We start from the raw sequence: 26,080 nt of genomic DNA, 5'->3' as shown, positions 1-26,080 counted from the left end.
CAGTACATCTTAAAAAATAATATGTGTTCAGTTTCTGTTTGGTTTACATATATACTAAGAATTCATTAATAACGTATAATGTTAAGGCAAAAAGTAGCGATTTTAGTTTTCAGGATGAAATCTGACATTTCAGATTCTGACGAGCCCGCCCCTACTCTTGCCAGTTCACACCCCAGCAGCTATCCACTAAGCCATGCTGCAGCAGTTCTCAGCCAGCCCACGGCTGCTGCCCCTTCAGGGAAGCCAGCCCTGTGTATTCCCAACGCCCCAAAAGACTTTAAGGTGCTTTTTTACCTTCACTCTACACTCCCCTGTAGCCACTCATCAGACGGAATCCACCATATTCTAAACATCACTTTCCTGTTTCTCACAGTGTGCGCACTTTGAGGTTTGGGACTGGGTCTTAGGTCATCTAAGGAAGTGCAGCGTTTGCTCTAGGGAGGCGCTCGGTATGTTAACGGAAGCTAGCGCAGTGATCTTGGAGGTGGGGTAGGTGGGGGACCAGCGCATGCAGGGCTGCAGTGATATGCTGTGTCCAGAAGAGGGCAGGAGAGGGCTGTCGGTCTGGAAGAGGTCAAGGTCTCTGGAAGTCCATCAATCAGAGCCATTCGACAGGGAATATACAAAAGCTAGGAGATTACAGGGGGCTCAGGGATAGTCAAGTAATTCATGGAGCCAAGGTTGACTGTTACCTCCTCAGGAGGGTAAATTTCAGGGATCCAATGAGCGCCTAATTTGGGTCTGATGCTTTAGAACTACTATTAGTTATCATCTATATTTCACAACCAGGGAAAATGAAGAGTGGAGGTTAGTATGTAAGAAGCAGAGCTGAGATTTGAGCCCAAGTCCACCTTCCTCCAAAGCCCACAGGGTGCCAATGATCCAGGGGTAAAAATAAGTGGGATCACTCATTTGAGAAGATAAAAGCACACCTCTGTTTATTGCTGCATTATTTACAGTAGCAACCAAAGTGTCCACTAATAGATGAAGAGATAAGAAATGGTACATATACACAATAGAATATTACTCAACTATAAAAAAGAATAAAATCTTGCCATTTGTGACAACATGGATGGACCTAGAGGGTATTATGCTAAGTGAAATAAGTCAGAGATGAATACCATATGGTTTCACTTATGTGTGGGATCTGAATAACAAATGAACAAACAAAACAGAAATAGATTCATAAACACAGAGAGAAGACTTTTGGTTACTATGGGGGCTGTAGGGGGTATAGGTGAAATAAGTGAAGGAGATAAAGAGGTATAAACCTCCAGTTATATAATAAAGTAATCCCAGGGATGGAAGTACAGCATAGGGAATATGGCTAATAATGTAATATCTCTGTGTGGTGACAGTTGGTGGCTACACTTGACCATGGCTACACTTGTCAAATCATTATGTTGTTCATCTAAAACAAATGATACTGTATGACAACTATACTTCAATTAAAAAATATTGTTTAAAAAGTGGACTTAGGGAAGTCTTCCTTTAGATCTCAGCTCCATTTCCAGTTCTTCAGAGACCTTTCCTGATTTCTTAACTAGGTCAAGTCTCTCTCCCTATTAGGGTCTGTCATACTTTTTATGCCCTGCCTGTAAAATCTCTATGACAAGTGATCTTACATATATTTATATGACAGCTGCTTCTCAGTACACCAGAGGAAGGCAAACTACAGCCTGTAGGGCAACTGGGCTACAATGGTCAACCCAAATAGTTGCTATGGAGACATTATATCTGGTAAAGCCAAAAATATTATGGTCCTTTAAAATCTGCTGGCATCTATAATAGACTGTGAGTTCCATTTGCGCACAGATTGTTTTCATCCACCGTTGTGACTCCAGAGCCTAACATGGTACTTGGTACAGAATAAACATTCAGTAAATACTTGCTGCTCTATAGTTAATAGTGAAACACGGATGGAACCTAAACATCAGGAGGAATTTCGAGCATAAGTATGCTCAATTAGGAACATTTCAGGGGGTGCAAACAGGACTGACTTTTAAGTTGAAATTCTTCCAATCAATGATCTACGGACTGAAAATATTTTCAGTAGGAATATTTTATTATAGAATTAATTGACATTCTTTTCAAAGACAAAAAGAGGACATTTTAATTGTTCCCAAATGGAATTTCTGTCATTGTAGAATAGACTTTATTCATCATTGTGTGGTCTACAAGATGTCATCCTTTATTCTCTTACTAGTCTCAGCCCATGTGACCCATAGCTTTTGCCAGGTTGTCAAGAAAACTCACCCACTCGACGAGCCAAGTGAGAATATGATATCAGTACCCCACAGTCTAGTTCAGGGGTTGGAAAATCTTTTCTGTAAAGGCCATAAAGTGGGTATTTTAGGCGTGGTCTCTATTGAAGCTGCTCTGCCCTTGAAGCACAAGAGCAGCCATATGTGACATACGAATGAATGAGCATGGCTATCTGACTTAATCTGTGGATATAGACATTTGAATTTTGCATGATTTTCAGGTGTCATGAAATTAAAACAAATTTTTTCCAACCATTAAAAAATATAAAAACTGTCCTTAGCTCTAGGCCATACAAAAAGCAGGAAAGGGTGGGTTTGGCCCCCAGGCAGTAGTTAACTGATGTCTTCTACAGACCATAGACCTGCCCAGGAATCTCCATAACATTCTTCATATCTGGGAATATGGGGACCAACTGAGAATATGAGAGGAGTTTGAAACCAACAGTTTCCCAGCTTCAATTTCTCTATAGGTCTCATCAGTCTATAAATTTGCTTTATGGCCTGTGGTTTGGTTATGTGAATGATAGCTTGACCAGAAATTGTGGTCATGGAAGATCGAGGTCAGTGGTCTACAGATTATATCATGTGCCTCAGTGTATTTACACATTATAAATTTAAATATGTAATGATAGTATATGTACAATATTAAACAAACAAAAATAGAAGTTTTAAATGATAGCAAAAAATTGAATAGAAACAGAACTTATAATATTTGCTCCCTGTGTGTGGACTGAATATCACCCTCTGCTTTGGAGATCCTTGATTGTGCTAAATCTAGAATCTATGATCCAGAGTCTACACCAGAGCAAACTCTCAGTGTGCTAGCCTTCAATTACAAATGGAGAAGAAAGAGTGCACCAATATCGTCAGGAGAGAGGGTTATTCCTGGTGTGGGCTATCTGCCAGAACTGAGCCCTGGCACTGGATTCTAGATCCAGCCACCCTGTTACTTCAAGGGGAAGGGGAAGAAGATCTTGCCAGACTGTCCAGATGGGAAAGTCTGAAAGGTAAATATTCACTGTTCTCTCATTTCACCAGTATTTGTTGAGTACCTAGTATGTGTGAAGCACTGTACCATACCCTGGAAATAAATGGTGCAGAAACAAAATGGCCCAGGCCTTCCTGGAGCTTATGATCTAGCACAAGAGACAGATAAAACACAAGCAAACAGAAATAAAATAACTGCTAGTTTTAACAAACAACAAATATTGGCAAGGTTGTGGAGAAAGGGGAACCCTCTTACACTGCTGGTGGGAATGTAAACTAGTTCAGCCATTGTGGAAAGCAGTATGGGGGTTTCTCAAGAAACTCAAAATAGAAATACCATTTGACCCAGGAATTCCACTCCTAGGAATTTACCCTAAGAATGCAGCAGCCCAGTTTGAAAACATATGCACCCCTATGTTTATTGCAGCACTATTTACAATAGCCAAGAAATGGAAGCAAGGTAAGTGTCCATCAGTAGATGAATGGATAAAGAAGATGTGGTACATATACACAATGGAATATTATTCAGCCATAAGAAGAAAAAAAATCCTACCATTTGCAACAACATGGATGGAGCTAGAGGGTATTATGCTCAGTGAAATGGAGAAAGACAAGTATCAAATGATTTCACGCATATGTGGAGTATAAGAACAAAGCAAAAACTGAAGGAACAAAACAGCAGCAGACTCACAGAACCCAAGAATGGACTGACAGTTACCAAAGGGAAAGGGACTGGGGAGGATGGGTGGGAAGAGAGGGATAAGGGGAAAAGAAAGGGGCATTACTATTAGCAGATATAATGTAGCAGGGTGGGGGAACTGGAAAAGGCAGTATATACAGAGAAGAGAAGTGATGATTCTATAGCATTTTACTATGCTGATGGACAGTGACTGTAATGGGATATGTGGGGGGGACTTGATAATAGGGGGAGTCTAGTAACCATAATGTTCAAGTAATTGTACATTAACAATACCAAATAAATAAATGCTAGTTTTAGTAAGTGTTCATGTGGAAATAGTGTATGATAGAAAATAATTTTGATTGAAGGCTCTTTTCAGATGTCTCTGAGAAGATGACATTGTCAGTCTAGATCTGAGCCCTGTGATTCGCAGAGGGAAGAGTACTGTAGGCAGAGAATTTGGTGGTGATAGGGTATACTGCAGGAGGCTCCACTTAAAGCGCAGTTATTAATGATGATAAATATTGTCAGTTGCAATATTAACTTTGGTTTCTGTAAGAAACGAGTAGACTAATCTGAAAATCCTCCATGAATTATAAAACACCCAGAAACCTAGGAGGAGAGAGAACAAATTTCCTTTTCAATGCAGAACTGAACTTGTGTGCAAGCAGGGGAACTCCCTAGGCCCCAAAGGGGAAGGAGACCCTGAGCAGTGAGAGTAGCACTTGCTTTGTCTGCAGCCTGGGGAGAGAGGGCAGGGAGGGTGCTCTCAATTCTCAGGAGGATGAGGTAAGAGAGAAGGCCAGGCAGGCAACAGGATGGAAGAACCCTCCATAAAGATGGAATGAAGGAGAGAGGGAAATGGAATTGGAGAGCAGTATATAAGAGATTTCAGTTGCATCTTTCATATTATGCTTGGGTGAAGAATATCAGTATGCAAAATGTTAAGATTTGTGAAAAAAGATGGCAGCATGAGAAGTGAGGCAGAAATCTCCCAAAACCACATATAATATTAAAATACAACAAATATAACTATTCCTAAAAGAGTGACCAGAAATAGGACTGTACTAGCCAGTCTATATATGCGAAAAGAGAACATCTCATGGAAAAGGGTAAAGTAATAAAACTGTGACCCGGCGGGACCTGAGCATTCCCCCCCAACTCCAGCTCAGTGGTGGGAGGAAGAGAACCAGAGCAGGGAGGGAATAGAAGCCTAGGACTGCTAAATACCCAGCTCTAGAAATCTACTCCAGGAGCACAAACCCACACTGCATGGTGCTCTGGAGATTAGAGGGGCTAAAAACCAAAGTCAGAGATTAAGACTGCAAAGAGGTTCCCAACCTGCTGCCCTGGGACAAAAGAAAGGCAGGCACTTTGAAAGACTTCCCAATGGTGAGAGGGCTGCTAAAGGGGCAAGGATTCAGGATACGGAACAGATGGAGGAAATCATCCCCAGCACACAGCCCAGCAGGTTGGGAACTTTTAGTAGCTTCAGGTACTCCATCCCTCTGGCTGGCAACGCAGCCCTGAGGCCCCCACCACAATAAGCAGCCTGCCACTTCTTCCTCCATGCCAGCATGAGCATGCAAACCTGCTGCCTCTGCAATCACTCCAGAACAGCTGGAGGGCAGCCCCGTCCACAGCAATTACATGCTTAATGCAGAGGCTGCCCCCTGCATGTGCCTCACTGGCCCTGACAATGGAGGCAGGCACTGTGGTCAGGAAGCAGGAAAGGGCTCCTCCCAGAAGACACCAGGTGTTTCTCACCTGTGACCCCGGCCATTGCTCCAGGCTGGACAGATAGTAGCTCCACCTATGGCAGCTTAGGGCCTTAACACAAGAGGCTGCTCCATGAGCACAGCTCACTGGTTCTGACAGTGGAGGAAGGCACTAAGGCCAGGAAGCAGGAAAGGGCTCACTCTTTAGGGTAGGCACTGGCACAGTTAGCCTTCAGTCACTGCCATTGATTCACATGCTGTGCAGCTCCAAAGAGCATAGCTTCTGGGAACTAGAGGGTACCACCTACACAAACCTAATATTTCTCACTGTCAAATAGGATAATGAAAAGGCAGAAGAACCTTGTTCAATCCAAAATCCCTCAAACACCAGAAAGAGGGCTCAGTGAAACTGAAATCACCAATCTTCCTGAAAAAGAATTCAAAATAAAAGTCATAAGCATGCTAATGGAGCAACAGAAAAAAATTCAAGAGCTAAGGGATGAATTCAGGAGGGAGAGAGACACCTTAAAAAATACAGTACCTAAAATGAAACATACAATTGAGGGATTTAAAAACAGATTAGGTGAGGTAGAGGAGATGGTAAATAGAATGGAAATTAGAGAATAGGAATACAAAGAATCTGAGACACAGAGAGAAAAAAGGATCTCTAGGAAGGAAAGAATATTAAGAGAACTGTGTGACCAATCCAAACAGAACAATGTTTACATTATAGGGGTACCAGAAGACTAGAGAAAAAGGGATAGGAAGTGTCTTTGAATAAATAATTGCTGAACACTTCCCAATCTGGGGAAGGAAATAGTCCCTGAGGCCATGGAAGTGCACAGATCTCCCAACAAAAGGAACGCAAGGAAAACAACACCAAGTCATATAATAATGAAAATGGCAAGGATCAAGGATAAGGACAGAGTATTAAAGGAAGCTAGAGAGAGAAAAAAGATAATCTACAAAGGAAAACCCATCAGGCTATCATCAGACTTCTCAGCAGAAAACTTATAGGCCAGAAGGGGGTGGTATGATATATTCAGTGCAATGAAACAGACGGGCCTCAAACCAAGAATACTCTACCCAGTAAGATTATCATTTAAATTTAAAGGAGGGATTAAGTAATTTCCAGATAAGCAAAAGTTGAGGGAATTTACCTCCCACAAACCATCTCTACAGTGTACTTTAAAGGAACTGCTCTAGATGGAGGTGCTCCTAAGGCTAAATAGCTGTCACCAGAGAAAATAAAACCATAGTAAAAGAAATAGTTCAATTAATTACTAACCAAATGCAAAATTAAATCAGCTACCCACAAAGTCAGTCAAGGGATACACAAAGAGTACAGAATATGACACCTAACATATAAAGAGTGGAGGAGGAAGAAAAGGAAGGCAGACAAAAAGAATCTTCAGATTGTGTTTATAATATAATAAGCAAGTTAGAGTGTTAGATAATAAAGAAGTTGCCCTTGAACTTTTGATAACTATGAATCCAAAGCCTACGATAGCAATAAGTATGTATCTATTGATAATTACCTTAAATGTAAATGGATTGAATGTACCAATCAAAAGACATAGTTACAGAATTGATAAAAAAGCAAGACCCATCTATGTGCTGCCTACAAGAGACTCACTTCAAACTCAAAGACATACACAGACTAAAAGTAAAGAGAAGGAAAAAGATATTTCATGCAAACAATAGGGAGAAAAAAGCAGAAGTTGCAGTACTTGTATCAGATAAAATAGACTCAAAACAAAGAAAGTAACAAGAGACAAAGAAGGACATTATATAATGATAAAGAGGTCAGTCCAACAACAGGATATAGGCATTATAAATATCTATGCACCTAACATAGGAGCACACAAATATGTGCAACAAATACTAGCAGAATTAAAGAGGGAAATAGAATGCAATGCATTCATTTTAGGAGACTTCAACACACCACTCACTCCAAAGGACAGATCCACTGGACAGAAAATAAGTAAGGACACAAAGGCACTGAACAACACATTAGAACAGATGGACCTAACAGACATCTACAGAATTCTACACCCAAAAGCAGCAGGATACACATTCTTCTCAAGTGCACATGGAATATTTTTCAGAATAGATCACATGCTACGCAACAAAAAGAGCCTCAGCAAATTCAAAAGATTGAAATTGTGCCAACCAACTTCTTAGATCACAAAGGTATGAAACTAGAAATAAATTTTACAAAGAAAACAAAAAGGCTCACAAAAATATGGAGGCTTAAAAACATGCTCCTAAATAATCAGTGGATCAATGACCAAACTAAAACAGAGACAAAGCAATATATAGAGCCAATGAAGATAACAGCTCAATGCCCCAGCTTCTGTGGGACACAGTGAAGGCAGTTCTAAGAAGAAAGTATATAGCAATTCAGGCCTAGTTAAAGAAGGAAGAACAATCCCAAATAATCAAAACTCAGAATTAATGAAACTAGAAGAAGAAAAACAAATCAGGCCCAAAGTCAGTAGAGGGAGGGACATAATAAAGATCAGAGCAGACATAAATAAAATTGAGATGAATAAAACAACAGAAAGAATTAATGAAACCGCGAGCTGGTTCTTTGATAAAATTAAAAAAATAGATAAACTCCTAGCCAGACTTATCAAGAAAACAAGAGAATCTACAAACATAAACAGAATCAGAAATGAGAAAGGAAAAATCACTATGGACACCATCAAAATACAAAGAATTATAAGGGAATACTATGAAAATTTATATTTTTATTGTAAATTGGATAACCTAGAAGAAATGGACAACTTTATAGAAAAATACAACATTCCAAGACTGACCTTGGAAGAAACAGAAAATCTGAACAGACCAATAATCAGCAATGACATTGAATTGGCAATCAAAAAACTACCTGAGAACAAAACTCCCAGGCCAGATGGCTTCACTGTTGAATTTTATCAGACATTTAGAGAATACTTATTACCCATCCTACTTAAAGTTCTGCAGAAAGTAGAAGAGGAGGAAATACTTCCAAACTCATTCTATGAAGTCAGCATCATGCTAATAACAAAACCAGGCAAAGACACCACAAAAAAATAAAATTACAGACCAATATCCTGAATGAACATAGATGCCAAACACTCAACAAAATATTAGCAAGCTGAATTCAAAAATACATCAAAAAGATTATACATCATGATCAAGTGGGGTTCATTCAAGGGATGCAAGGATGGTACAACATTCAAGAAATCTATCAACTTCATTCACTACAGCAATAAAAAAAGGACAAAAATCACATGATCATCTCCATAGATGCTGAAAAAGCATTTGACGAAATTCAACATCCATTCATGATAAAAAAACTCTCAACAAAATGGGTATAGAGGGCAAGTACCTCAACATAATAAAAGCCATATACAACAAACTCACAGCCAACATCATACTTAGTGAAAAGCTGAAAGCTTTTCCTCTAAGATCGGAAATAAGACAAGGATGCCCACTCTGCCCACTTTTATACAACATAGTACTGGAGGTCCTAGCCACAGCAATCAGACAACACAAAGAAATAAAAGGCATCCACATTGGTAAGGAAGAAGTTAAACTGTCACTGTTTGCATATTTGTTTGTACTTGATACACTTTTTGTACTTAATATTGTACATAAAAACCCTAAAGAAGTCACTCCAAAATATCTAGATTTAATATCTGAGTTCAGTAAAGTTTCAGGATACAAAATTAATACACAGAAATTCTGTTGCATTCCTATATACTAACAACAAACTAGCAGTATGAGAAATCAGGAAAACAATTCTATTCACAATTGCATCAAAAAGAATAAAATACCTAGGAATAAACCTAACCAAAGAGATGAAAGACCTATACTCTGAAAACTACAAGACCCTCAAGATACATTAAAGAGGACACAAATAAATGGAAATACATCCCATGCTCTTGATTAGGAAGAATTAATATTGTCAAAATGGACATCCTGACTAAAGCAGTCTACAGATTCGATGCAATCCCAATCAAAATACCAGCAGCATTCTACAACAAACTAGAACAAATAGTTCTAAAATTCATATGGAACCACAAAATACCCCAAATAGCTAAAACAATCCTCAGAAGGAAGAGTAAAGTGGGGGGGATTATGCTCCCCAACTTTAAACTCTACAACAAAGCCACAGTAATCAAGACAATTTGGTACTGGCACAACAATAGAGCCATAGATCAATGGAATAGAATAGAGAGACCAGATATAAACCCACACACATATATGGCCAATTTATATAAGATAAAGGAGCCATGGACATACAATGGGGAAATGACAGCCTCTTCAACAGCTATTGTTGGCAAAACTGGACAGCCACATGTAAGAGAATGAAACTGCATTACTGTTCAACTCCATACACAAAGGTAAACTTGAAATGGATCAAAGACCTGAATGTAAGTCATGAAACCATTAAACTCTTAGAAGAAAACATAGGCAAAACTCTTGAATATAAACATGAGCAACTTTTTCATGAACATATCTCCTTGGACAAGGGAAACAAAAGCAAAAATGAACAAGTGGGACTATGTCAAACTAAAAAGCTTCTTTACAGCAAAGGACACCATCAGCAGAACAAAAAGGCACCCTATAGTATGGGACACTATATTCATAAGTGACATATCCGATAAGGGGTTGTCATCCAAAATATATAAAGAGCTCATGTGCTCAACACCCAAAAGGCAAATAACCCAATTTAAAAATGGGCAGAGGATCTGAACAGACACTTCTCTAAAGAAGAAATTCAGATGGCCAACAGACACATGAAAAGATGTTCCACATCGCTAATCATCAGAGAAATGTGAATTAAAACCACAATGAGATATCACCTCACATCAGTTAGGACAGTCAACATCCAAAAGACAAGCAACAACAAATGCTGGCAAGAATGTGGAGAAAGAGGAACCCTCCTACATTGCTGGTGGGAATGTCAACTAGTTCAACCATTGTGGAAAGAAATATGGAGGTTCCTCAAAACACTCAAAATAGAAATACCATTTGACCCAGGAATTCCATTCTTAGGAATTTACCCTAAGAATGCAGGATCCCAGAATTGAAGACATATGCAGCCCTATGTTTATTGCAGCACTATTTACAATAGCCAAGAAATGGAAGCAACCTAAGTGTCCATCAGTAGATGAATGGATAAAGAAGATGAGGTACATATACACAGTGGAATATTATTCAGCCATAAGAAGAAAAAAATCCCACCATTTGCAAAAACATGGATGGAGCTAGAGGGCATTACGCTCAGTGAAATAAGCCAGGCAGAGAAAGAGAAGTACCAAATGATTTCATTCATCTGTGGAGTATAACAACAAAGCAAAAACTGAAGGAACAAAACAGCAGCAGACTAAAAAACCCAAGAATGAAATAGTGGTTACCAAAGGGAAAGAGGTTGGGGAGGGTGGGTGGGAAGGGAGGGATAAGGGGAATAAGGGGTGTTACAATTAGCACACATAATATGGGGGGCACAGGGAAGGAAGTACAGCACAGAGAAGACATGTAGTGACTCTATAGAATCTTACTATGCTGACGGACAGTGAATGTAATGGGGTATGTGGTGGGGACTTGATATTAGCAGGGAATGTAGTAACCACAATACCACAATGTTGCTCATGTGAAACCTGAGAATAAGATTGTATATCAATGATACCTTAATTTAAAAAATACTAAGATTTGCCAATGACTGATGGTGGTTATGTGGATAAGCAGGTGTGTGTGTGTGATTTTTAAATACTTTACATATTAGCAATCTTTCATAACAAATATTAACTGGAAATTGTTCCAGTTATCTAGAATAACTAGTTTGAGTCACATAAATTTATGATTGATTGCCTATCAAACTCAAATTTTGTTAGACAACATTACCATTTGGATGGAATAAAAATGAATGGCAGGCAGAGCCAAGATGGCGGCATGAGTAGGACAGTGGGAATCTCCTCCCAAAAAACATATATATTTTTGAAAATACAACAAATACAACTAATCCTAAAAGAGAGACCAGAAGACACAGAACAACAGCCAGACTACATCCACACGTGCGAGAGCCCAGCGCCTGGTGGAAGGGGTAAGTTACAAGCCCGGGCCCAGTGGGACCCGAGCGCCCCTCACCCCAGCTCCTGGCGGGAGGAGAGGAGTCGGAGTGGGGAGGGAGAGGGAGCCCAGGACTGCTAAACACCCAGCCCTAGCCATCTGCACCAGAGTGCAGACACAGTGCGTGTGTGCAGGGCTGGAAACTAGGGAAACAAGGCAGCAAGACCTCTGAGCAGGTCCCGAAGCTGATGCCCCTGTGACAAAGAAAAGCGAGTGCTTTTTGAAAGTCTAAAAGGGACAGGGACGCAACAGCTGGACGGAAGCAACCCAGGTCACAGTCCAGAAGCTGGAAATTCCAGGGAAACCCGGGCACACTAACCCCCTGGGCAACAGCTCTGAGACCCCTCATGGAGGTAAACAGCCAAACAGCCCCCCGTCCATTACCCCTCCGGGGTGCAGCCATAGCAGAGAAGCAGCCTGTGGCTGGCCACGCCCTCAGCAAGCATGCCTCCACCATACCAGCCGGGCAAGACACAAAGAACCAGTCTACATGCAATTACCCAACACAAGCCACTAGGGGTTGCAGTTATTCCAGTAAAGAAAGGCCACTAGCAAGTGGAAAGCTTAGCTCTCCCAGCTGACAGTCAATAGCATCTATCAACATGAAAAGGCAAAAAAATTTGATCCAGACAAGACTAACCCAGACAGCCTTGGCATCTACTACATCTTCCCCTGAGAAAGAACCTGGGGAGATAGATTTAACCACTCTTCCTGAAAAAGAATTCAAAACAAAAGTCATAACCATACCGATGAACTTGCAGAGAAATATGCAAGAACTAAGGAGAATACAGAAATAAAACAAGCTCTGGAAGGACTTCAAAACAGAATGGACGAGATGCAAGAGACCATTAATGGAATAGAAAACAGAGAACAGGAATGCAGAGAAGCTGATGCAGAGAGAGATAAAAGGATCTCCAGGAATGAAAGAATTCTAAGAGACCTGAGTGACCAATCAAAATGGAACAATATCCGCATTATAGGGGTACCAGAAGAAGAAGAGAGAGAAAAAGGGATAGAAAGTGTCTTTGAAGATATAATTGCTGAAAACTTCCCCAAACTAGGGGAGGAAATGGCCTCTCAGACCACAGAGGTACACAGAACTCCCATGACAAGGGATCCAAGGAGGGCAACACCAAGACACATAATAATTAAAATGGCAAAGATCAAAGACAAGGACAGAGTATTAAAGGCAGCCAGAGAGAAAAAAAGTACACTTACAAAGGAAAACCCATCAGGCTATCATCAGACTTCTCAACAGAAACCCTATAGGCCAGAAGAGAATGGCATGATATACTTAATGCAATGAAACAGAAGGGCCTTGAACCAAGACTATGGTATCCAGCACGATTATCATTTAAATATGAAGGAGGAATTAAACAATTCCCAGACAAGCAAAAGTTGAGGGAATTTGCCTCTGACAAACCACCTCTACAGGGCATCTTACAGGGACTGCTCTAGATGGGAGCACTCCTAAAAAGAGCACAGAACAAAACACCCAACATATGAAGAAGGGAGGAGGAGGAACAAGAAGGGAGAGAAATAAAGAATCATCAGACCGTGTTTATAATAGCTCAACAAGTGAGTTACATTAGACAGTAAGATAGTAAAGAAGCTAACCCTGAAACTTTGGAAACTTAAAGGCTGCAATGGCAATAAGTACATATCATTCAATAATCACTCTAAATGCAAATGGACTGAATGCACCAATCAAAAGACACAGAGTAATAGAATGGATAAAAAAGCAAGATCCATCCATATGCTGCTTACAAGAGACTCACCTCAAACCCAAAGACATGCACAGACTTAAATTCAAGGGATGGAAAAAGATATTTCATGCAAACAACAGAGAGAAAAAAGCAGGTGTTGCAATACTAGTATCAGACAAAACAGACTTCAAAATAAAGAAAGTAACAAAAGATAAAGAAGGACATTACATAATGATAAAGGGCTCAGCCAACAAGAGGATATAACCATTATAAATATATATGCACCCAATAAAGGAGCACCAACATATCTGAAACAAATACTAACAGAACTAAAGGAGGAAATAGAATGCAATGCATTCATTCTGGGAGACTTCAACACACCACTCACTCCAAAGGACAGATCCACCAGACAGAAAATAAGTAAGGACACAGAGGCACTGAACAACACACTAGAACAGATGGACCTAATAGACATCTACAGAACTCTACATCCAAAAGCAACAGGATACACATTCTTCTCAAGTGCACATGGAACATTCTCCAGAATAGACTACATACTAGGCCACAAAAAGAGCCTGAGTAAATTCCAAAAGATTGAAATCCTACCAACCAACTTTTCAGACCACAAAGGCATAAAACTAGAAATAAACTGTACAAAAAAAGCAAAAAGGCTCACAAACACATGGAGGCTTAACAACATGCTCCTAAATAATCAATGGATCAATGACAAAATCAAAATGGAGATCCAGCAATATATGGAAACAAATGACAACAACAACACAAAGCCTCAACTACTGTGGGATACAGCAAAAGCAGTCTTAAGAGGAAAGTATATAGCAATCCAGGCATATTTAAAGAAGGAAGAATAATCCCAAATGAATGGTCTAATGTCACAATTATCGAAATTGGAAAAAGAAGAACAAATGAGGCCTAAGGTCAGCAGAAGGAGGGACATAATAAAGAGAAGAGAAGAAATAAATAAAATTGAGAAGAATAAAACAATAGCAAAAATCAATGAAACCAAGAGCTGGTTCTTCGAGAAAATAAACAAAATAGATAAGCCTCTAGCCAGACTTATTAAGAGGAAAAGAGAGTCAATACAAATCAACAGAATCAGAAACGAGAAAGGAAAAATCACGACGGAACCCACAGAAATACAAAGAATTATTAGAGAGTACTATGAAAACCTATATGCTAACAAGCTGAGAAACCTAAGAGAAATGGACAACTTCCTAGAAAAATACAACCTTCCCAGACTGACCCAGAAAGAAACAGAAAATCTAAACAGACCAATTACCAGCAACAAAATTGAAGCGGTAATCAAAAAACTACCCAAAAACAAAACCCCCGGGCCAGATGGATTTACCTCAGAATTTTATCAGACATACAGAGAAGACATAATACCCATTCTCCTTAAAGTTTTCCAAAAAATAGAAGAGGAGGGAATACTCCCAAACTCATTCCATGAAGCCAACATCACCCTAATACCAAAAACCAGGCAAAGACACCACCAAAAAAGAAAACTACAGACCAATATCCCTGATGAACGTAGATGCAAAAATACTCAACAAAATATTAGCAAACCGATTTCAAAGATACATCAAAAGGATCGTACACCATGACCAAGTGGGATTCATCCTAGGGATGCAAGGATGGTACAACATTCGAAAGTCCATCAACATCATCCACCACATCAACAAAAAGAAAGACAAAAACCACATGATCATCTCCATAGATGCTGAAAAAGCATTTGACAAAATTCAACATCCATCCATGATAAAAACTCTCAGCAAAATGGGAATAGAGGGCAAGAACCTCAACATAATAAAGGCCATATATCATAAACCCCCAGACAACATCATACTGAACAGCGAGAAGCTGAAAGCTTTTCCTCTGAGATCAGGAACTAGACAGGGATGCCCACTCTCCCCACTGTTATTTAACATAGTACTGGAGGTCCTAGCCACGGCAATCAGACAAAACAAAGAAATACAAGGAATCCAGATTGGTAAAGAAGAAGTTAAACTGTCACTATTTGCAGATGACATGATATTGTACATAAAAAACCCTAAAGACTCCACCCCAAAACTACTAGAACTGATATCGGAATACAGCAAAGTTGCAGGATACAAAATTTACACAGAAATCGGTAGCTTTCCTATACACTAACAATGAACCAATAGAAAGAGAAATCAGGAAAACAATTCCATTCATAATTGCATCAAAAAGAATAAAATACCTAGGAATAAACCTAACCAAAGAAGTGAAAGACTTATATTCTGAAAACTACAAGTCACTCTTAAAAGAAATTAAAGGGGACACTAATAAATGGAAACTCATCCCATGCTCGTGGCTAGGAAGAATTAATATCGTCAAAATGGCCATCCTGCCCAAAGCAATATACAGATTTGATGCAATCCCTATCAAATTACCAGCAACATTCTTCAATGAACTGGAACAAATAATTCAAAAATTCATATGGAAACACCAAAGACCCCGAATAGCCAAAGCAATCCTGAGAAAGAAGAATAAAGCAGGGGGGATCTCACTCCCCAACTTCAACCTCTACTATAAAGCCACAGTAATCAAGACAATTTGGTACTGGCACAAGAACAGAGCCACAGACCAGTGGAGCAGACTAGAGACTCCAGACATTAACCCAAATATATATGGTCAACTAATATTTGATAAAGGAGCCATGGACATACAATGGAGAAGTGACAGTCTCTTCAACAGATGGTGCTGGCAAAACTGGACAGCTGCATATAGGAGAATGAAACTGGACCATTGTCTAACCCCATATACAAAAGTAAATTCAAAATGGATCAAAGACCTGAATGTAAGTCATGAAACCATTAAACTCTTGGAAAAAAACATAGGCAAAAACCTCTTAGACATAAACATGAGTGACCTCTTCTTGAGTATATCTCCCCGGGCAAGGAAAACAACAGCAAAAATGAACAAGTGGGACTATATTAAGCTGAAAAGCTTCTGTACAGCAAAAGACACCATCAATAGAACAAAAAGGAACCCTACAGTATGGGAGAATATATTTGTAAATGACAGATCCAATAAAGGCTTGACGTCCAAAATATATAAAGAGCTCACATGCCTCAACAAACAAAAAACAAATAATCCAATTAAAAAATGGGCAGAGGAACTGAACTGACAGTTCTCCAAAAAAGAAATACAGATGGCCAACAGGCACATGAAAATATGCTCCACATCGCTAATTATCAGAGAAATGCAAATTAAAACTACAATGAGGTATCACCTCACACCAGTAAGGATGGCTACCATCCAAAAGACAAACAACAACAAATGTTGGCAAGGCTTTGGAGAAAGGGGAACCCTCCTACACTGCTGGTGGGAATGTAAATTAGTTCAGCCATTGTGGAAAGCAGTATGGAGGTTCCTCAAAATGCTCAAAATAGACTTACCATTTGACCCAGGAATTCCCCTTCTAGGAATTTACCCTAAGAACACAGCAATCAAGTTTGAAAAAGACAGATGCACCCCTATGTTTATCGCAGCACTATTTACAATAGCCAAGAATTGGAAGCAACCTAAATGTCCATCGGTAGATGAATGGATAAAGAAGAAGTGATACATATACACAATGGAATATTACTCAGCCATAAGAAGAGGGCAAATCCTACCATTTGCAGTAACATGGATCGAGCTGGAGGGTATTATGCTCAGTGAAATAAGCCAAGCAGAGAAAGAGAAATACCAAATGATTTCACTCATCTGTGGAGTATAAGAACAAAGGAAAAACTGAAGGAACAAAACAGCAGTGAAATCACAGAACCCAAGAATGGACTAACAGGTACCAAAGGGAAAGGGACTGGGGAGGATGGGTGGGTAGGGAGGGATAAGGGGGGGGGAGAAGAAGGTGGGTATTAAGATTAGCATGCATAATGGGGGGCGTGGGAGAAAGGGGAGGGCTGTACAACACTGAGAAGACAAGTAGTGATACTACAACATTTTGCTATGCTGGTAGACATTGACTGTAAAGGGGTTTATAGGGGTGACCTGGTATAGGGGAGAGCCTAGTAAACATAATATTCTTCATGTAAGTGTAGATTAATGATAAAAAAAAAAGGAAGAAAAGGGGGATTAATCCCTGAAAGGATAAAACTAACTGTAAATCAACGATTAATGCATGCTTTAAATATCCTTAATTTTGATAACTTAAAGGGTGTCAGATGATCGGCTATGGAGGTACATTTTTCTGATAATATTCCTTTCTCTTAAAAAAAAAAAAAGCAGTTCCTGTGTGGTGACCTCCAATGAGTTCTACACAATGGTATAAAGGGCATATCAAAGTGTGGGCAAAGGGTCTGTTTGTGTTTATACAGAGGATCAAAGCCTAAGTGGGCTACCCAGAAAATGAACTAAGATACGTTATGAAGAAGAACTTCCAACATCAGCACTCTCTGGAAGAGTCATACCAGATGATCATCCAAAAACCTCAACAAAGATCCAGGCACTGCTACAGGTGTAGATGCACTCATCCCACTGGTTCCTGGACTTGCCATGGGAATGAAGAAGGAGATATCTAAGCTGGCCTGTGCATACAGTAAAACAACAAATTTGACTGGATCTATACTGTTGGAACTCAACCAAGAATTTGGAGAAGTGCAAGTTGTAGCGCTCCAAAATCTTACAACTACAGACTATCTACTGTTAAAAGAACATATGGGATGTGAACAGTTCCCAGGAATGGGTTGTTTTAACTCGTCTGATTTCTCTCAAACTGTTCAAGTTCAGTTGGACAATATCCATCATATCATAGATAAATTTTCACAAATGCCTAGGGTGCCTAACTGGTTTTCTTGGTTTCACTGGAGATGGCTGGTAATTATAGGTCTGCTTTGGTTATAAAAAAAAAATGAGTGGCACATATGATATTGGACTATATTTTATTTGTATGTGGTTGGCTTTCAATCACAGCAACTCTTACTCTATTCTGAATATGATACTTAAACTAAGAATGGAAGTGAAAATTAAAATCCCTGTTGAAAGGCTGAATTGACCATTGCTAGACCACATGATAATAGAACTGTCACCAATGACTTCTGATGCTAGCCCTGAATGGCCGTTGTCAGTGACAGCCAGCTTCCCTCCTTTTGACCCTTCTTCTAACTCAGGGCCAACCGGAGAAAGCCAATTATGCTCACTAATCACTCACATGGGATGTCCTGCTCCCAGTTAGCCTGCCTGCAGCTTCCCTGTGCCAACAGCCTCCAGTCAGAGCACCTGAAGTCATCCCTGTGCCCACAGCAGCCCTTGAATCTATGCTGAAAACAGGTGGTGATAACTGATGCCCTTGCTATGCCAGGTTTTATGCTGAGCTTGGTCTCATTTGGGTGGTCTTCCTTTATTTCTGCACTGCAATTCTCTACTTTCCATAGGTTATCAGTAAGACAGCTTTCAAAATGCATGAAAAAAAAAGGAATATGATTAGTTCCTCAGTGGGCTTAGCTTTTCAATATAGTCTATTTAAATTTGCTCTAATGCAAAGATTCCATCAGGTTCCAGACAAAAATGGAAGATTTGCTCATGTGAGAATAGTGCAGCTGACACTTAGAGATGATTTAGCTTTTAAAATTCTGCTTGATCTACAGTTGCTGGGGAGGGGATGGCCTGGCTTTGCAAAGCAAATGCACAGTGAGGCAAGACCAACCAGGACCCCATTACGCACTTACACATAAGCATCACCAGGCTTGAGCAGGACCACTGAAACAGATTTTTAGCTGATAAGATGTAGGCACAAAATCCTCATGGGCTGCTAAAATGTTTCCTGGGTCAGGCAACACCCTTAGAACATTGGTTTTACCAACTATTGGACTGTTTTTAATCCTAGTACTTTCTTTCATTTTACTTTTATTTTATTTCATTTTACTTTCTTCAACCCCTCTTTAAAACTACTGATCTAATGCTCACAGTATTTCAAATTAAACTTAAATGACTTCTAATAGATTTGTACTCTTGCCATATGTTATTATTTTCATTTACCACTCTGTCCCTATACTCTATTCTCTTTCCTTCTTCCCAGCTCTCTCTACTTCCACCATCCCACTGTCCCAAGGGATTCCCCTGAGACCTCTGAGCTATACCTGCACAAAGATTCACTTCCATTTCTCACCGCAGCCCTAATCTGGACAGAGTTCTGTGGCCCTTTTGGCTAACATGACATTGGAGTAGGGCTTGAGAATGCAATTGATAATTCCTCTGGAGAGACAGGGCTGCTTGTTCGTGAGGCACTCACTTTATATAAGATGTGTTAACATCTCAGAAGCCCCAGAGGGCCTCACTGGATTTTCAGAAAAGGCAATAGTTGCTGTTTTAAATGTTCAACTCAGCTTAGGAAGAAAAGGGAAAATGCTGTTCACTATTTTCTGTTTAAGAAGACAAGGAAGTGTGTAATAGGATTTAAAAAGACTTCCTTGGAAAATATTTAAAATAAGAGTTTAAAAAATTCAGAAAGAAGTTAAGATTCAGTTACTTAGAAAACTCACTTTAGGTGGGAGATTTGTCCAACATGCTGCATTACCACATGTGACCCCCACAAACGAGCATCTGCGTTCAGCTGAATGTGTAACATTACTGGCGATGGATTACTGGGGATCACTAACTTCTTTGATTGGCACTTTTTTTTTTTTTTGCTTTCTTTGCTGTCACCAGCTACAGTGAAATTGCAGGGAGTTCTTTGTTACCCAAAGCTCTTGAGATGTTACTTACCAACCAAGGTCACTGGCAATTCCTGTTCCATGAGAAAACGCAGCTCTTAAGATTCCCTTGTAGCCAAGTACTGATATGCTCAATGTTTTCATCTCTTTCATACAGCTTGTCTATTAGATTTTTTATTTCCTTCAAGGTCTCATCACCACTGTCTACCAATTTCTTTAAAAAAATAACATTTTGGCGGGGTGTGAATATAAATTGCAACTAAGTAAAAACACATTCTGTCTGAGTGAATCATGTCCAAAGCAAAAATATATATCCAAAATTGGTATTAAACCATGCAAAGTAAGTATGTGTACACAGAAAATTCACAAAATTCTGGAAAAGATCTCAGAAAAAATGAATTATAAAATGTGAAGATATAATGGAATGCTCACTGAACTCAAATTTTTAACTGGGTAGGACAGTGGTGGAGGTGGTGGTGTAACAGCCAGCTCACTTTCAGAGCAGCACAGAATTGCAGAGGTGGTTCAACATGGTTCACAGGGTAAGAGCAAGAATTTTGGAATCACGCTAGATGTGAGTTTTAACTCCCCACAAGTTCATTAGCTGCTTGGGAAAGTTACTTAAACCCTCTCAGCCTCAGTGGCTTCATCTGAAAAGGGCATTACTGAGGCTTCTTTTATCCAGTGTTTTAAGAGTTAAACAATGCAAATTTTAAATACTTCAAAAGTGGCAGAGCCAGGATTTAAGCTCCAGCCTACCTGCCTCCAAAGGAGGGAGGGATGGAGATGTTGCACAGCCAGTAACATGGAGCATAGCAGAGTTCAGATCTGACCACTTTGTCCCAAAACAATAGGTGTTCAATTTGCACTTGCAAAAAATTAAATTAAATGTCATTCCCACTTTAGCTGAAACAGTAGAGTGGGAAGACGGTTTCCCAAAGGATTAAGGTTTTATAGTGACATTTGGCACTGATAAAAATAAGACAACAGGCCCAAAATGGAGTAACTTATGCTAAGTCTCACATCACCTGAATTAAACTCAGAATTAACTTCCTTAATCCTTGGCTCTTTCAGAAATGGGATCTTAAACCAGTCAATCAGAAATTGCCTTATCAGCTCCTGTTAGGTAGCCTAGTTAAACTGCCTCCCGGGCCCCGGCCATCCCTTAAAGAAGAGTAACCCTGTAATAACCAATCTGCTTTTACACCAAGTATAACTTCCTTGTTCCCACTCTCCTCTGCCTATGGGTCTTCCATGGTGTACAGCTCTTCCGAGTGCCTTTCTATCTGCTAACTTGGACACTGCCCAAATCATGAATCAAACACTAAGATCCTTAACTGGTTTTAGGATCTAAACTCAGGATCTAGAACTCAATTGAGTTTTGTTTTTTACTAGCACTGAAAACACATTTTAGGATATGATAGTCACACTAGCTCTGTCACTCCCCTACAGTCCTGACCTCTAATCTTATGCATGTGCACGCGCGCACACACACACACACTTATTAAGTAGGCAAATATTTTTAGACACTTGATACTTATAGAGGAAACACAAAAAGACTCACCTTAACTGTCTTCTTAAATTCAGCCCATAAATCCAAATATTGTGCTAAAATGAAGATTTTTCAAATGCAAGGGTTACTTTTTTCTAATTTGGGCATTTTTATAAAAGTTATGCTATTTGTTTTATCTGACAATTTATAAATGACAGAATAACTGAATCAGACTTTCCCTCCCATTGTAAACAAGGTGAAAATGGGACAAAATGTATTAAACAATTATATATTTTTTAAGATCCAGTTTTCAGATGCTGGGGAATGGGCAGCACAGGACTGAAAGAAAGGCCCGCCTGAGGGGAGCCCCACCACCATGCGGCTTTCTACTGGAGGCACTTCCTAGGCCAGAGGCTGTCCTTCACACAGACACAAAAATCTTTACAAAGATTAGCAAGTCAAATCCAACAATATATAAAAACAATGATATCTTCTGAACAGGTGAGTTTTACCCCAGGAATGGGAAATTTGTGTAACATTAAAAAATCAATGTTATTTACCATATTAACAGCATAAAGGAGAGAAATAGCGTCTGTGCATCTCAGGAGATGCTAGAGTAGCTGACATCGGTCACACAGGCGCTGCATGCCTACATGGCCGACCCCCTTCAGTCACCCTGGACGCCCAGGCTCCAGCGAGTTCCCCGCCTGGCGCTACTGGGCACGTGTTGTCACACATCGCTGCTGGGGAAATTAAGTGTATCTGGGTAACTTCACAGGGACAGGACACCTGCTAACTTGCACCCAGTTTCACAATTTGTGAAAGCACGTGTAAGCAAATAGCAACCCCAAACTGGAAACAATCCAAATGTCCTTCAGCACATGAATGTATAAACAAAAGATGGTGTGCCCATATAATGGAGTACAGTCATTCTGCTACAGAGAGGGGCAAGTCAACAGTGATGCCGGCAACAACACGAGGGCATCTTAACAGTTTGCTGAGTGAAAGGAGCCAGTACAAAGCCAGGTACAAAAGTCTGCATATTCTATTTATATCTAATTCTTAGTGACAGAAAGCAGATCGATGGTTTCCAGGAACTGGAGAAAGGGTGGGAAATCAACTACAAAGGGACACCAGGGGAGTTTTTCAGGGGTGAAAATGTTCCTTATCTTGCTTATGGTGGCAGTGGTTACAGTGGTTTTCATGTGTCATAACTCGTTGGACTTAGGATGGGTGCATTTTATTGTATGCAAATCAATAAAACTGATTTAAACAAAAGAAAACAAAAACCCATGACACATTACTTACTCTGCTGATCTACCACTTGCCAAGTCAGGTTACTTGAGGCATGCTTGAGGGTTTCTTGCCCCTTTTTGTATTGCTCTATGTTTTCCTTCATGTGCGCTATACACTGGAAGTTAAAGGCATGTGATTGCATTAGACAGTTTAGTTACTAGAGATTAATTGGGCATGCAGTCATTCACAAACATTGGATTGACTCCTCCTCTGTGTCACTGATTGCCTAGGTGAAAAGGTAACAATGGGGAACAGAGTCCTTGTCAAGCTTACATTCCGGTGAGGAAGATAAAGGACCCTGCTCCCGAGGAAGCCTTTCAGTACCCCAACAAATACGGCATTCTGAATATTTTTGGCCACAAAAGAAACTAAAAGGCATTCTGCCTTACGGCACCGGGTACACAAAAGAAAAGAGTGTTCCTTATGCAAAATGTGTGTGTAGTAAATGTCATAGGTGGCGATGCCGCCCGACTAGAGGAGCTCAGCCGGGCCCTGAGCGGAGCGCTGCGTCAGGAGACCCCACGGAGCTCTCACGTTAAGTCAGATGTTCCATTGGTTAGAGTGATGGGGAAGTAGTAGTTTGGGTATTAAAGTCGTGGCTTTCTGGTCTGTCCCCCCAATTCTCAGGAACTCTAAAGTCTCTGGGAACTCTGAAAGCATGTGTTGGGTTGTAAACTTGGCACTGGTCCAATTTTGAGAAAGAAATAGTCAAACTACAGATAAAATCTTAGAAATAGCATCAGTACCATAGACGGAGTGGACATGGAACTATTTATGAGCTCATGCAAGCTTGCTTGTGACACTCCTCGCATGACTCGTTAGCAGCTTTTGCTGTAACCCGAAGTAGAAGCCATCCGGGCCACATCCGAGTCATCATAACTGCCCCTCTTTGAATGTAGATCACTATTTGTAGAACTTACCCAGTTCAGCTCACCTCCCATAACTCTCAAACTTCTTAACACACTGAATTGTAATGATTCATTTATTTGCCCTTCTCCTCAGCTAAACTGTGAGCTTCCTAAGGATGTGGGGCAGTGTGTTGCTCGTCTCTGTTTTTGCTGCACCTTCCCCAGGGCTTGGGACTCAGGGGTGCTTCAAGTGTGTGCTGAGTGAAGAGATGTAATTAGCAGAGCATAGAGTGTTGCATGAATAAGATAAGAGCACAGGGTCATCAGGTAAATAGACACTGAATCAAAATGCAGAACTTTAGAATGTCTCCCCAACTGCTCATCCATTGCCGAAATAGCAACACAAAATTCCTATTATTTTAGTAAATGATCTACATCATCATGATGGGAATACAGTCTAGTGACATATTCCCGTGGGTGGATGAAGTCCCTTACCAGTTTGCTTCAAGGGCCGGAAGGAAAGTGTGCTGCATGTGTGCGGGGTGTTGATGATGGAGGCTGGGCTCTGTGGAGTACATCTCTGTTTTCAGAGTACCTTAGTACCTCCTAAAATATTTTAATTCTACTGAAAAACACATGTTATTGGTGGGAAACACTTAACTGATGAAAAAAACTGCATAGAGACATAAAGGGATTTTCCCCTTACTTAGAGTCTTATTGCTGTACTATTTTTACCTTTCTAGCTATTAAAAGTTCTTTAATAATGTAGAGCTTCAGTTTCCTCAACTATAAGAGGGGCATAATATATTAACCATGTTGTAAGGTTATTGTGAGTATCAAATGGGATCAAACCCCTCTTACATGTGAGACGCTGTGCAAAACACTTGGGATAGACTGATACAGATCCTGACCTTGACGTCAATATGGCTTACTGAAAACAATGATACAATCGCTACCAAAAAGATGGACAATCTAATTTTAAAAGCGGGCAGAAGACTTGAACAGGCACTTTACAAAGAGAATATACAAGCAGTCAACAACACATGAATAGGTGCTTCATTAATCACCAATAAAATGCAAATTAAAACCCCAATCACATACCACTACACACCCTACAGAATGGTTAAATTGAAAAAGACCAAGTTTGGGTGCGAATAGAACAACTGGCACTCTCATACACTACTTACTGCTGGGAGTGGCAATCATTGCAACTTCTTTAGGAAACTGCCACAGGGCACTAAAGTGGACGATATGCATCCTTATGGCTCTGCGATTCCACATGAGATGTATACCCAAATTCACCAGAAAACATGCACTAGGATGTTCACAGCAACACTATTGGTGGTAGCACAAATTAGGAACTCTCTAAACCCCCATCAACAGTAGAATGTATAATAAATTTAGGGTAGTCCTACAATGGAATACTACACAGAACTAAGAATGAACGAACCATAACTGTATTCAACAGTAAGGATGAACTTCACAAACACAGGATTGAACAAAAGAGTGCATACTGTGTCATAATAACATATGTTTACAAACAGGCAAAACTAGTCTATGGTGTTAAAACTCAGTACAGTGCTGCCCTTGTGGCAGGTGAGGGATGGGAAGGGACACAGGATGTCTGGACACTGTTAATGCTTTGTTTCTTGATCTGGGTGCAGGGTATCCAGGTGTGTTCATTAAGCTGCATACTTAGGATTTGGACACTTGGCTGTATGTACTTCAAGCTTCATTTAAAAAGCTTTGAGAGCTGTTCTCTTCTTTTCATAGTAACTAGTACAGGTCTAGGCAATCAAATTGTGCAAAGTCAAGCGTACTTCAACTTACTTCTTTTAATCTCTTATTTTCCAGGAGCAAAACGTCTACTTCTAGGTCGTGGACATAGATTTCATTTTCTAAGTTCTTTAGAATTTCAAAATGAGTTTTGATTTTATAGCTTTCCTGATTTCGTAATTGTTTTAATTCTTGCTTCATTTTATCCTGCTCAAACATAAAACCCACAATTATCTCACAGTTCAAAAAGCAGGATATGAGTGTGTTAGATAGCCTGGACCACATTCAGGGAGGGGCTCTAATTAATTCCTGAACTATCAGCAGAAGCTATGGATACTGTCCCTTAGAAAAAATTTATATTAAATTCCAAAGCCATTTCATGGAAATTTATTCATGGACTCAGGGAAGTCAGTCCATGGGCCCCTAGTTAAGTTGTTGAGACAACTTCACAAAATAGAATATATTTTGACCAATGAACAATTGTCCAGCAAAAATG

At 39.9% G+C, this 26,080-nt stretch overlaps 1 protein-coding gene across 1 annotated transcript in view; it reads right to left on the bottom strand.

The window, feature by feature from the left end:
• Positions 1–20,216: 20,216 nt before the first annotated feature.
• The window catches only part of CCDC175 (coiled-coil domain containing 175), an 80,120-nt gene continuing 74,256 nt past the window's right edge, over positions 20,217–26,080 (bottom strand). Inside the window, 5 exon segments of the mRNA XM_036916636.2 lie at positions 20,217–20,269; positions 20,272–20,386; positions 21,737–21,780; positions 22,973–23,075; positions 25,639–25,791. Coding sequence (XP_036772531.2) covers positions 20,217–20,269; positions 20,272–20,386; positions 21,737–21,780; positions 22,973–23,075; positions 25,639–25,791 — 468 coding nt within the window.

The sequence above is a fragment of the Manis pentadactyla genome, chromosome 11 (genome assembly GCF_030020395.1).
Source record: "Manis pentadactyla isolate mManPen7 chromosome 11, mManPen7.hap1, whole genome shotgun sequence".
NCBI classification, from domain to species: Eukaryota; Metazoa; Chordata; class Mammalia; order Pholidota; family Manidae; genus Manis; species Manis pentadactyla.
Note: the sequence above shows the minus strand (reverse complement) of the source record. Positions and strands in the feature narration are given on the sequence as shown.